Here is a 12,843-nt window from a genome sequence, read left to right as displayed (position 1 = left end):
TTCAATGGCCAGGGGTAAATGTAGCCACTGTTACCCTGTGCTGAATGGGTCGCAAAAGCCCCCGCCCGGCCCCCAGCGTGGCCATTCAGGGCTCTTTTCACAACCTCTAAGCGTTTCAGTCCCTGGGCCTAGCGACACTCCGAAGCGCCCCTAATTAGTCTAATTAGGAAGGTGGACTGATGGATGGAGGAAGGATGGAGTCGCGCTGGGAAGATGCTCAGCGCTCCGGTCTCGGCTGGGTTGCCGCTTATTCTCTCCGGAAAGAAAAGGCCGCAAAGAAGGAGGCTGGAGCCGGACGGAGCCCGCCCGCCCGCGCGCGCCCGGGCTCGGCTCCGGCCGGATCGGCAGGCCGGCGCTCGTTGACCGCGGGCTTCCCGCCCACGGCGCGGCCGGACGGCGGGCACCCCCGCTTCTGCTGCGAGCGTCTGCGCCGCGGCCTCCCTCGCCGGCCCTGCGCCTCTCCTTCCCGGGGCCCGGGGCCGCCCCTGCCTCACCCGGAGTATCGGGCGGAGGCGCGGCCTGGGCAGCCCGGGGCCGGGCCCGGGGCGCGACGGCGAGGTCGGTGCGGGGCCTGGGCGTCCGGCCGCGCCTCGTGGCCGCTCCGCGCGCCCTCCCGCCCGGCCTGGCGGCTGGCGGCGCAGCGCCTCCTCCCAGGAAGCCAGCACCCCGGGGAGGAAGGAACCGGTGGGGGACGAGGCCCCGTGCGCGCGGCTGGGGGCGCGGGCACAGCTCTCCGCCGTGCCCCGGAGCTGCTTCCCGCGGGCCCGGGCGCGGCTGGCGGGGCGGGCGCAGCGCGGGTGGCGGCGGGAACGCGGAGCCTTTAATTGGGCTATAAATCAGCCCGGGGGAGCGCGGCGGAGTTTGCGCAGGTGTAAAAACAGAGGGAGAGCCCGGCCGAGCAGCCGGAGCCCGGGCGGGTCAGCGCCTCCCGCCAGCCAGCATCTTGATAAGTCCGCTGACAACCAAATAAACAGCGCGGGGCCCGCGCAGCACGGAGGCCGGCGGCCCCGAGCAGCAAGGCTTCACTCGGGTTTGGGGGGGGGGGCACTTTCTTTTGGGGGGGCGAAGTTAGGGAGGAAGGAGAAGCAAAATTTCTCTCTTCCCGCCCTCTCACTTTCGGCCTCGCCTGCTGGTGGCCGGAGGGCCCCGGGACCGTCCGACGGTGAAGGCTTGGGAAGCGCGCGCCCGAGCTCTGGGCGATCGCGGCCCGGCCTGCGGACTGTGGGCCCGCGGCCAGCGCCGAGACCCGGCCCCTCCCGGATACGGCGCCACCGAGACACAACCCCCCAGCTCCCGCTTCGTTTCAGGGGCTGACGCTGGGAAAAGCCCGCCGCGCGCCTGGCCGAAGGAGGTAACAAACCAAGGAGAAAGGGCGATCAGAACTTAATTCGGGGCGCTGCTCAGGGAAGAAACCCTGTCAAAACCCTATCGAGGCGTTGGCACAAGCGGCAAACGGATTCACAGGCAAAGGAAAACAATACAAGGCTCGTTAGATGATTTCTCTGGACATTGTTTAAGGTCTGAAAGAGACCAAATCGTTTCAAAATGTTGCCAGTAAAAATTATCCTATGTGGAATGCAACTAATCCTTTTAGGTTCCTGTCAACTGTTTCCACAAAAGGAATCCGATTTTTCAAATCAAAGATCCAAAAGTCTTTGGGGAGAGATTTATTACATGCCAGAGCTTTAGTTACAGAATAGAGTTACAATAACAACTTGCACCCCCCAACTCCCTAAAATAAGGGATCCCATCCCACATAACTCTAAAAAGTGTGGGGCTCGGTTTGCTGGAGCCCTGCTACTTACGCAGATGGTGGGGGAGGAGGGGGAGGAAAGAGGAGGAAGGCAAAGAAATATTAAATTCCTTAAATAGTAAAACAGAACACAGAGAGCCTCAGCATCTTATTTTTGTCCTCTGTACCCTTGGCTACTTTTGAAGAAGAAAACAAGACCCAAACCTGGTGACTTGCCCTCAGTTCCTTGGCGATGACAACTTAAAGGTGAGGTTAATGCTTGAGTTGAATACAGAAAAACTCTTGGGTGCCCATGTACCCCCAGTGGTCCAAAACCTGGATTCCCTGAGTGTGCATTTTGATGTGTCTACAGTTTCTGCAAGTGAAAAAAGATTTATTTTAAAGTTTATAAAAGAATACAAGAAAAATACACCATGCTTTATTTTTTGTTTTCTTTGATGTGTAATAAAATGTTTCAGCATGGTAAAAAGTGTCCTAGAGGTTTCACTGTGCCTCTGTGTTAACTTTTCACAAACCCGTGTGAACGTAAACTCATTCTGTGTAGGTCACAGTAGTATGAGCATTTTGTGACAGGCTGGATCACAAACCATCCTCCTTCTCTCTTTCAGTCCTTCACAGAGAAGAACTGGTGGCTCGGGATAAGACTAACAGCTGAACTGCTAGCAAAAAGCCATAAGAACTTGAGCAGAGACTCAAATCCACAGTTCTCTGCATGGAGGAGTCTGACACCAGTGAGATCTCCACCACATAGGCGCTTGGCTGCTCCAGGCCACACTAGAAAGACATTGTCAAGAAGCAGACAACTTCAGCTTAGTTTGCAGACTTTTGAGATTTTTTAAAATAGTTGTGTTCAATGGGGAAGTGAAAAAATTATCTTCCTAGCCTTTCCTCCACCCCATTGTTTCCTGCTGCAATGGCTTGCTCCTTGTGCTCCCTGAGTGTGTGCCTGTGCTATTAGAGGCCGCGTGGTGGTGGGAATCCTCTCATTTGTTTTCTATATTTAAAGCGGGAATAAAGGGATTTGCAATGTAGCAGGTGCTCAATAAATACTGCAGACTAATCCCACTTTTCAAAGCTTAGAGGTTAAAGAGATGATCAGTCGATAAGTAACTAGAGAAAAGAAATAGAGCAAGAGTCTAGAAGAGTGGATTTAAAACACCACTGGTTTGTTTATTTTAGAAGGGAGGAGAAAGTCATCTGTCCAAATACACATCTGGCTGGAGTAAGAGAAAACAATGCCATTTCTTTTCTCCTCATTATTTTCAGAAAGGGTTAAGTAACAATTTATTTCATGAATAGGGCGGGAATTCTGAAGAAGGATAAGTTTTTGTTTTTATCATAAAGCCAAAGATTTCTCTTAACTAAATTAAGGATTTGAGCATACTCCCCAAATTTAGAAGTTTTTCTTTTGCTTTTCATTTCCTGGAAGAACAAGGATGTGGGAAAGAAGCCATAAAGGAATCATCACTCTATACATTTGTATAGGTTTTATGTCTTCCAAAGTATTTTCACATAAATTGTCTTATTTGATTCTCACAACTGAGCCCCACACTCCCCAAAAACAAGAAATGAGAGTGAAAACTGATCTCACATTTAATTTCAACCTAGTCTTATTTCTTCTATTGCTGGCTTTGAAGATTTTTTGTTTTCCCTCTCCAGTCAATCATTTAACAGAACATAGTCTTGTCACAGTCATTCTCATACATGTGAAACTCTCTGCATAAAAATAATAAAAAATAGAAATAGAGAACCAAGTTATTTTTCATTCATAACAGCCCTTCATTGTTGACTTTTCAGAAAATGCAGAATCCTTTGATTGCTGAATCTCTCTCCCTTTTAGTTATATTAATGGGAATTCCTAAACAAGTCTTCAAAGAAGCTTCTGCTTTCTGCCTTAATTAAATCTGCCCCCCCTTCTTTGCCTGTCTATTATTGGTCAGCAGTTCCAAATAAGAGAGAATCCTCAGTTTGTGCCTGGCTTTCTCTGGGACAGGGATACCTAGGCAAGGTCCCATGGCGTCAGCTCCATCCTCTCCCACCCGGCCTGCCTGATCCTCTCGCGGTGCTCAGTGGACTCACTGGGCCTGTGGACACATTCCATGTAGTTTGCATTCTGCTTTAGCATCCTGGGGACAGGGAAACACCCCATCTTAAAAAATAGAGTCACTCTCACTTTACGAGTAGAAAAGTATCTTTCCAAACCTCCTGATTTCAAATTCAGAGTAATAGTCTTCCAGGTTCTCTAAATAAAGCTTCTGATATTAATTGACTGCTTTGCTTCCTGAAGTGGTTTGTGTGTGTCTTTCACAGTCTAGAATTTAAAAGAAAAAAGTTTCTGATTTTTCTTTAAAAACGACTATTTCTTTAGAAAAAGCAACATTAATTTGCATTAAGCACTATGCCTTGAAAAGATCCCTTTACAGTCTGCAGCTCACAATCAGATGCAAGCCCTGCACAGACTCCAGCCTGGATGTCCTGAGGGACACAGCAGTGGCCCCAGTGCCTGCCTGAGGAGGCTGGGCTTCAGTGAGGCTTCTGGTGGTCACAAGCAAGGATGGGCTGTTCAGAGCAAGGGAAAGACGTGATTCCAGCAGGTGGTCTGGAATGGCCGGGCAGGTGGGAGCTTCAGGTGGGCTGGGCCCTCAGGAGGCTCCAGTGCAGTGGATTAATTGTGCAAGGGCTACAAGGACCCTCTCAAGCCACATCATACGCATCTGTTCAAAAGCAGTAAAATCTCCAAGAGTGTGTCTGGAGTGGGGAGGGGCACATTCTTAGAAAAATGATTTGCTTTTCCATTTAAATGTTAAATCAGTTGATCTGACTCTTACATGTCCTTCCCTTTTCCATGTGGGAAAGTGTGGTTTTAAAGACCTGCTTAGCAGTTTAGAGACAGGTTCTGCTAGTTTGGCAGATTTTGACTACTAAAAATCAGCCAGAGAAGCAGAGGAAATGGACAAATAGTGCAAAGGTAAAAAGGTAAGCCATGTGGAGGTATGTGTGTGTGTGAGAGAGAAAGAGAGAGAGAGATGTTTTAAAGAAGATTGCTGATGGCAAAAAAAAAAAAAAAAAAAACGGAAAAGTGATGCTAGAAGAATGTCATATAGAACTAGGCAGAGGAAGCTGACACATCCAAAATCATTAGCTAGAGATTCCAAATGCATCTAAAACAAGGGGCCAGGGCATCTCTGGGAAGACCTGAGTGGAGGTGGCAGGAAGGAGGGTCGAGCAAGAAAGTAAAAAAGTGTGTAAGAAATGACTCTTCTACCCAGTGACCTTTAATGCAATTGCCCTGCCACAGTGGGTGTCTAATAAATCACAGCGATGGTAACAAAGTGGCAGTGTGATGTAATGGAAAGAATAAGGGATTTACGCCCTGGAGTCCCAGGAACTGTGACCGTGGGCAAGTCACGTCATGTCTTTTGAGCCTTGATAGCTTTATGTGTAAAATAGGGTCCATAATAATTCCTGTCCTCACTATTTGACAGTGTGTTTGAGAGAAATATTAGTAAAAGTCTGTTTAAAAAGTTAATATGTGCTGAAGTCAGTGACGGGAATAGAGAGGGAAGGATTTTCTGGGGTGCTAGTGACATCTGCTTCCTGGCCTGATGCGGGTTACCTGGGTGTGTTCACTTGGTGAAAAGTGGCTGAGATTGGTGCATTTTTCTGTATGTCTGTTATATTTCTCTAAAATGTTTACTTTTAAAAGGTAGAGTAGTTCAAAATAGTCTTTAAAGTTAGGATGATGATAAAGAAAAGGAAAACTACAAATGTGGGTCAGAAGCTCACACTCTTTATCCTCTTCTCTCTTCCTAGCCATCTTATTATATCTGGAGACTCAGGACTCACAAAGGGATCGATGATAATAATCAGTTGCTTTCTCTGTGTGTTTTTTGCCTGGATACTGAACAGTATTTTCCTGGTAAAGAAGCGGGAGGGATTAACTGGGAAGTTTCCTGCATGTGAGAGGGGTGGACGATAAAAAGAAAGGAGCCCAAGCAGTTCACATCAAGGGAAAGACGTGATTAGAGAGATGTGACACGCAAAGAAATTATCTGAAAAGTGAATTCGGTTGAGAAAGTATAAGCCCCAAAGAGCCCTGAGCAGCTGGTCATGATCAGGTTCTCCATCTTTCTGTCAAATGTAATCGTATCTGAGTTGGCAGGCTATTTATTGCTAAAGTCGAAGGGCCAGATTTTACACTAAACATATTTACACATTTACATTCATGGCCCTATAAACACTCCACGTTTCACTGGCTGTGACATCAAACACATTTGCCAACAAAAAATACATGTCTAATTACAAAATCATAGGAGAGGAGGCAAGCAGCAGCTGTTGGGCAGTGAGCGTGCATGTCCGTGTGTGCATATGTGTGACCCAGCTGCAACACCAGGAAACCCGGGAGCAACAAGAATGGATGCTGACAATGCAGGGCCCCCTGCACTTGTCTTCTGCTCCCCAGGCCTGTCCTTGTCTGGTTCAGTTCTAAAGGGGGAAGGGAACCTCTGGCATTCCAATTAGTTCCAAAGTCACCCCCTTGGAGGAGTCCAGAGACACCAGGGTGGTTCCTGGGCAGATTCTGGATTTGGACAGACTCTGATGCTGATATGACCTGTAAGTCGCCCCCAGATGACTTTTCTGAGTCAGTAATAAAAACAGGTGTGAACAAAATGTGTAGCCAGCAGAGAATTTTTAAACTAAAACTAGGCTGCTCAGTTCCTGGCTTTGGGCGGTAAGCTCAGATCCCTACCCATCCATAGCAGTTGTAATAACACTATTAGCTGCTCCAAGCTTGGGCCTTGGTCAAGCAAGGAAATCAGAGCCACCAGGGCCAGAGAGAGAAAAACAGAACAGACGCAGCCTCAACCACTGGCCTCAGACAGCCTTTAATAAACGACACAGGCTGGGGTTCCATCAAAATAACCACCTTCCATCAGAATGACCACCTCCCCCAGCTCTCTCTCAGGACAGGCTACAGGAAGAAATGGTAATTAAAAAAAAAAAAAAAAACTTTGAAGGGCAGAAGCCTTTCCCCACATGGATGCTCACTACATTCACTGTAAGAATTTTGATAACAAGATATCCACAGTTCCAGTCCTGTCAGCAGAAAGTTTGGGCAAAAAAGGGCTGCTGAGCAGGGGATAAGGAAGTAGAGATGGGCAGACATTCAGATGTCACAGCAAGTAAAAAATGGGAAAGGTCCTCACAATTTTTTTTCCTTCTCCCCAGATTCTTTTTCTCTTCTTTTTTTTTTTAAGAGGAAGGGAAGTGGCTCTCAAATAAATGCACGGGATAGCGATGGAGAGGAAACACGTTATTGAGCAGACGCGCTAGCTTATTTTAAAGAAATAAAATAATTGCCCAATGGAGAAAAAAGAAATCAACCAAGAAACGATCTAAGGTCACGACACCGTGTGTGGGACAAGGAGCAATTCAACCCATAAGGGCTTCATTACCTCGGCAATAGATAACATTCGGCTAAATCTAGCTGCAGATTACATCTGGGCAGCACAACAGAGCCCTGAATGGAGAGGCTCCTTTTTGTGTGGTCCTGCTCGCTCGGGAGCCGCCTGAACCATTAGCCCCAATATAGCCCTCTCCCTATTAACTGCAATTCCCTCCCGCCTGCCCTCCGGTCATTTGTCTCCAGGCTCTACGGGGCGTTTGATGAGCAGAGAAACAAGGAGAAGGGGAGAAAAGCGTCGGGTTAATGAGTTGTATCAAATCCACACTTTGTAGCTGGGAGGAGGAGAGCTGGTGGCCAATGTTTGTCCAACTGGTTTATTTTTCGAGACCCAGGCTTTTGAGGAAGGCTCGTTCAAGCAGACTTCGTCCTTACAAACACACAAACATCCTTCTGTTTGCCTTCAAAGAAAAGGGGACCCGAGCTGGATTTGCATGCGAATGAGGAGCCCCCGGAGGAGACGTGCTGGCCCATCAAAGGCCGCGGTAGCTGGGCGCCCGGCGGCCTTTGTTCCAGCACCTGCTCGCCCGCGTGGCCTGACCGGGCGCGGCCCGCGGCCCGAGGCCCAGCGTCCACTCCTCGCCTGCCCCGCGGCCCTGGCCTGCGGCCCACAGCCCGAGGCCCACGCCCGCTGCTCGCCTGCCCCGCGGCCTGCGCTTCCCCCACCTCGTGCGTCCGCAGGCCAGCCTCGCTGGGCCAGCGAAGTCCACGGGGGACCCCCAACCCGGAGGGCGGGGAGCGGAACTCGCGGGACGCAAAACTCAAGGCCGAGGCAGGCGGCCGGGGTTACCTGTCCTGAGGGCTCAGGGGTTCGCGATGCGCCCAGTCTCTCGTCTCTCGGGAGGGCGCGGCGGGAGCGCAGCTGGGGCCGCAGCGAGGGCGGCGCGGAGGGAGGGCCGGGGCCTGCTCGCCGCCCCCTTCGGAGCTCGGACGGCCTGGGAGGTGGCGCTGTCCGCCCCTGTCTCAAAGAGGCGGGAATCCGGACAGAGAGAGGGCCGAGCCGGTACTTCCCGCTCTCGGGACATCCAAGCATCATGCGAATAGTAACGATACACACAGTTTGGCCCCGCGGCTCCCTTCATGACTCAGATCCACGCGTGACACAGGCCGCGAGAGGCCAGCGGGGCAGGGCCGCTGGGGTCGGCCGGCTGACCCCTCTCCCCCGGCCGCGGCGGCGTCCGCACCTCCTCGGTTCCAGCCTCCTCTCTCCGGGCCGAGCTAGGGCAAAAGCAACTTTCGCATATAAGATTACGGTGTAAGGATATTGAATTTGTATCTGTATGTTCAGTGGTAAATTTGAGTACGGGTGAGTGTGTTTACTTTAAACGCTTAATCTCTTCCGAATATTTCATTGCAAAAAACCCCAGAACTTATTTTGAGGCTGAGAGTCAGTTTTTTCCTCCCTAAAAAGGGACAAGAGGGGAGGGCATCAAGAGTGAATGTCACTGGAAAATATTGGCCTTTAATGCAGTCTTCATTAACTTGCTAGGTTAAATCTGCAGGTCTTCAGATATATATCTGTCCAGATATTTGAAAAAAAATTAATAAACAGATTTAACTTCTCCAACTCACTGATATTCAGCATTTCAATTACATATTACATATGCCTTGGTTTTATTTGGAGCCGGTAATAACATCTGTAGTCATCAAAAACTAAAGTCTCACATCTTTTCAAAGAACTAGAAATTACCTGCAACAAGCAGTTAATAAAAACAGAACATTTCAAAAAAGATATCCTAAATCACCTAAATTGTATAAATATTAGTTCAAGAAACATGTGATGCATTTTTGTTTTTATTCTTTAAATTGTGTACTATTCTAAAACTGAAAATTTCTCTTACATACCCCAGTTATTCATTTACATTAGAATGTTGATGTTAAGTTTGCCTGTTAGGATAAAAACTTGTTTATGCAATTACTGGAATGCCTTCGGTCGAGAAAATAATGGCTTTAAATACTAGAACTTTCAAGTACAATTTATTTTATGTATGTAAATATTTTCTTCTTGAGGTCTTTAAAGCTATTTAATTCATGATGATCTCTATTAATTTTATTCTATTCATTTTTTACACTAAAAATTACCTATTTGCTAGTGTTGCTTCCATGACAATATATTAAGTTGCAGAGTTTTTACAGATACGAACAATATTGTGCTCAAAATTGAGTGGAAATTAAATGAAGTGGGAAGCTCAAAAATCAAAAGTTCTATAAACTTATCTTAGGGTGACTATGGCTTTAATTTTAAATAGCCTCAAAACTCTTCAAAATGGAACAGAATGAGATTTGAAAATGTATACCACAGTGACTCCTTTTACTTGTAGTCATTTTAAAATAATTTCTGCTCTTCTGCATTGGTTTTGACTTACAAAGCATACGTAAAAGATCATGGCACGATGCTTTTGTTAAATTCTCTTCGAAAATAGTATTTGTCTATTCTATAATGGGTTCCTACTTATCTCACATAGAAACTTCTTTTAACAGAAAAGAAAATAAACCAAGAAGTGGACCACTCAAGCCAATTCTTTTGGTAGATTTTCTTTGAAAATTAAGCTTTTTATTCTGAAAAAGTGTAAAAATCTTACATTAGAATAGTACAATAATAATTGCCAGTAAAATTTACAATACTCCTTGTAAAGAATACGCAGTAAGTACAAAATAAAAATTCTGCATGTCTATTATGATACAAAACACAGGTTAAAATAAAAAATGATGGTTTTGACTTTTTTCCTTGTGTAAACATGTTCATCATTTTTTCCTTTTCATGAAAGCGTACACCAGACAAGTGTCCTCAAATAAAAAGTATCTCTTCGCTGGCATTCTTCGGGACCTTTACTATTTTTGTATTATTCTTTCTTTGCACTTGATTGACTGATTTTTTTTTTTAGCGCCTGGACCTGAGAATCTCTAGACCTCAAAAAGGCTTAGATTTTTAAAAACTTCCCCAAAGTCAAGGAAGCCCCTCGTGCTTAGACAGGACGCCACCCCCCCCACCCAGCACCCTCTTCCTCCCCACCGCGGTCGGTCGGGGGCTGCAGCACAGGGCGACTTTGCATAAATAGAGGGACCCGCAGAGCCCAAAGGCGCGCCCCAGCTGGTGCCAAACACTGTCTCGTCTGCGAATCCGAAGCGGCGAAAATGGGGCCGCGCCGGGAGGAGCGAACGAAACGCCGAGCCACCGAGACGGAAAGCGGCCGGGGTGCCTACCTTCTCCCGCTCGGGCGCGCCGGCGCCGCGTTATTAACAATTGGAAATCCTAGCCGCGAAGCTCTCCACGCTGGACAGGGCGGGCCCCGGGTGCAGCGTCCCCAGCGCGGCCGACGACGAGACGGAGGAGGCGGCGGCGGCCGCGGCGGCCACGAGCGAGCGGGTGAGCGCGGCGGCCGGGCCCACGGCCGCCTGAGCCGCGCAGCCGCCGCCGCCGGCCCCGGGCGCGGGGGGCGCGGGGGGCGCGGGCGGCGCCGCCCCCGGCGAGGGCGCGGGCGAGGCCTGCACGGCGGCGGCGGCGGCCTGCGCGGCGGCGGTGGCGGCGGCGGCCGGGCCCAGGCTGCCCCCGATGATGCTCTCGATGGAGAAGGGCGAGCGCGCCAGCGCCGAGGCGCCCGCGCCGCCCGCCTTGGCCGCCGCGGCCTGCAGGGGCCCGGGCAGCGCGGCGCCGAGCGGCGGCGGCGGCCGGTAGGCGAAGGCGGTCCGGGCCAGCTCGGCGGCCGCGCCGGGCGGCGGGGGCGGCGGCGGCGAGTGCGGGTGGAAGGCGGCGGCGGCGGCGGCGGCGGCGGCGAAGAGGGCGGAGGGCGGCGCGTAGGGCGGCAGCTGCAGGCCGTAGCCGCAGCCGTAGGGGCCGTAGCCGTAGGCCGGCGGGGGCGGCGGGGGCGCGGGCGCGAAGAGCGCGGCGGCCGCCCCCGGGTCGCCCGCGCCCCCCGCGCCCCCCGCGCCCCCCGCGCCGCGCAGCAGCAGGGACTCGGCGGCCGCGGCGTTGGGCGGGAGCAGCGGCTGCCGCTTGAAGCGCTTCCTCCGGCGCAGGAAGCTGCCGTTGTCGAACATGTCGGCGGACTCGGGGTCCAGCGTCCAGTAGTTGCCCTTGCCCGGGTTGCCGGGCTCGCGGGGGATCTTGACGAAGCAGTCGTTGAGCGAGAGGTTGTGGCGGATGCTGTTCTGCCAGGCGGGGAACTTCTCCCGGTAGTAGGGGAAGCGGCCGCTGATGAACTCGCAGATCTCGCTCAGCGTCAGCCGCTTCTTGGGGCTCTGCAGGATGGCCATGGTGATGAGCGCGATGTACGAGTAGGGCGGCTTCACCAGCGGGTTCTTGGCGCCGCCGCCCGCGCCCCCGCCGCCGCCGCCGCCGCCGCCCGCGCCCGCGCCGCCGCCCCCGCCGCCCGCGCCCGCCCCTGCCGCCGGGGCCGGGCCGGGGGGCGCCGGGGAGCCCCCCGCGCGCGGGGCCAGCAGCATGTCATCGTCCTCCTCCTCCTCCTCCAGCTCCTCCAGCTCGTCCTCCCCGGCGTACGAGCGCCGCCGCCGCCGCCGCTGCGCGGGGACCTCCAACCGCGCCCCGCCGCCGCCGCCGCCGCCGCCCTCGTCGTCGTCCTCCTCTTCCTCGTCGTCTTCGTCCTCGCCCTCCCCCACCACGTCGATGTCTGTCTCCTCGGCGAGGCCCGAGGCATCGGACATCTCCGTGCTCAGGGTCATGGCTGTGGCGCGGCGGCGGCGAGGCGGCTGTGCATAGGGGCGCCGGGCTCCGGGCTCCCGCCGCGCCCCAGCCGGGGTCCCGGGCGGCGGGCCGGGCCGGGGGGCGCCACGCTGGGGGCGCGGCGGCGGCGGCGGCTCGAGCTGCGCCGGGGCTGCGCGGCGGCGGCCGAGGCTCGCTCGGCGACTCTGTAACTCCTGCGCCGCCGCGGTGGCCGCGCGGGCTCCGCGCTCCCTCGGCCGGGCGCGCCGGGCCGGGCGGGGGCCTTGCCCTGCCCTCGCCGAGCGCCCCTCGCCCGCTCAGTCGAGGAGGGGGTGGCGGGGCCCCGCGCGAGCTGGTCAGAGTGCAGGCGCGCGGGAGGGCGCGGGACGGGTGAGTCTGGGGACAGAGCTCGGCGAGGCGAGGGCTGAGTCCAGGAGAGGGCGGGCCTTTCCTCGGCTTATAGCAGAAGGAGGCCTGTCACATGGTGTGCACGTCAGAGCGCTACCGAGGGAAGCGAAAGCAAGCCGAGGAAATCAGCCCTGCTCGGGAGAGAAAGTTCCCCGGGAAGAGGCAGCAGCCGCTGAGAAGACGCGGGAGGAGAGAGGACCCCACGCTCCTCGCCAAAGCGGCGGAGACCTGAAGCGCGCGCTGGCCCGCGGTGATCTGGACCCGGGGCCCCTGCGCGCCTCGGAGTTCCCAGCCCCCTTCTCTTCCGTTGGCCCTCAGCCCTAGCCTCGAAGCACTCCCGAGACGCGACGGTTTGACCACTCGATGGCCTGTAGGAGCCGTCCAGCGCCCGTCGTCTGAGGTGGTCCCTGGGGAACGGCTGTGAGGTCTGTTGGGTTCTCCCATCTCCCCCAGATTGGACCAGCGGCTCGCCGTGGAATCTGATGAGAAGCCCCCCCCCACCCCCCCCAGTTTAAGCACAATAATAATTGTTTATTGACCTTTTAACCTGTACCCTTC

General features: G+C 53.0%; 1 protein-coding gene and 1 long non-coding RNA gene across 2 annotated transcripts; one reads left to right on the top strand and one right to left on the bottom strand.

Annotated features, from left to right (window-relative positions):
- The first annotated feature begins 1,056 nt into the window (after nucleotides 1-1,056).
- On the top strand, nucleotides 1,057-4,023 carry LOC138917366 (uncharacterized). Its single transcript, XR_011425233.1, has 2 exons — nucleotides 1,057-1,999; nucleotides 2,362-4,023. It is a non-coding gene; the product is annotated as an uncharacterized lncRNA (long non-coding RNA).
- A 5,716-nt stretch (nucleotides 4,024-9,739) lies between these two features.
- FOXD1 (forkhead box D1) lies at nucleotides 9,740-12,185 on the bottom strand. The gene has a single exon (XM_023618202.2). The coding sequence runs from the start codon at nucleotides 11,895-11,897 to the stop codon at nucleotides 10,455-10,457; it is 1,443 nt and encodes a 480-aa protein (XP_023473970.2). The 5' UTR covers nucleotides 11,898-12,185; the 3' UTR covers nucleotides 9,740-10,454.
- Nucleotides 12,186-12,843: the final 658 nt, after the last annotated feature.

This window comes from Equus caballus, chromosome 14 (assembly GCF_041296265.1).
Source record: "Equus caballus isolate H_3958 breed thoroughbred chromosome 14, TB-T2T, whole genome shotgun sequence".
Classification (NCBI taxonomy): Eukaryota; Metazoa; Chordata; class Mammalia; order Perissodactyla; family Equidae; genus Equus; species Equus caballus.
Note: the sequence above shows the minus strand (reverse complement) of the source record. Positions and strands in the feature narration are given on the sequence as shown.

Bases quoted from the DNA above. Each gene is read 5' to 3' on its own strand.
- FOXD1 (XM_023618202.2), bottom strand. From the start codon at position 11,897: ATGACCCTGAGCACGGAGATGTCCGATGCCTCGGGCCTCGCCGAGGAG.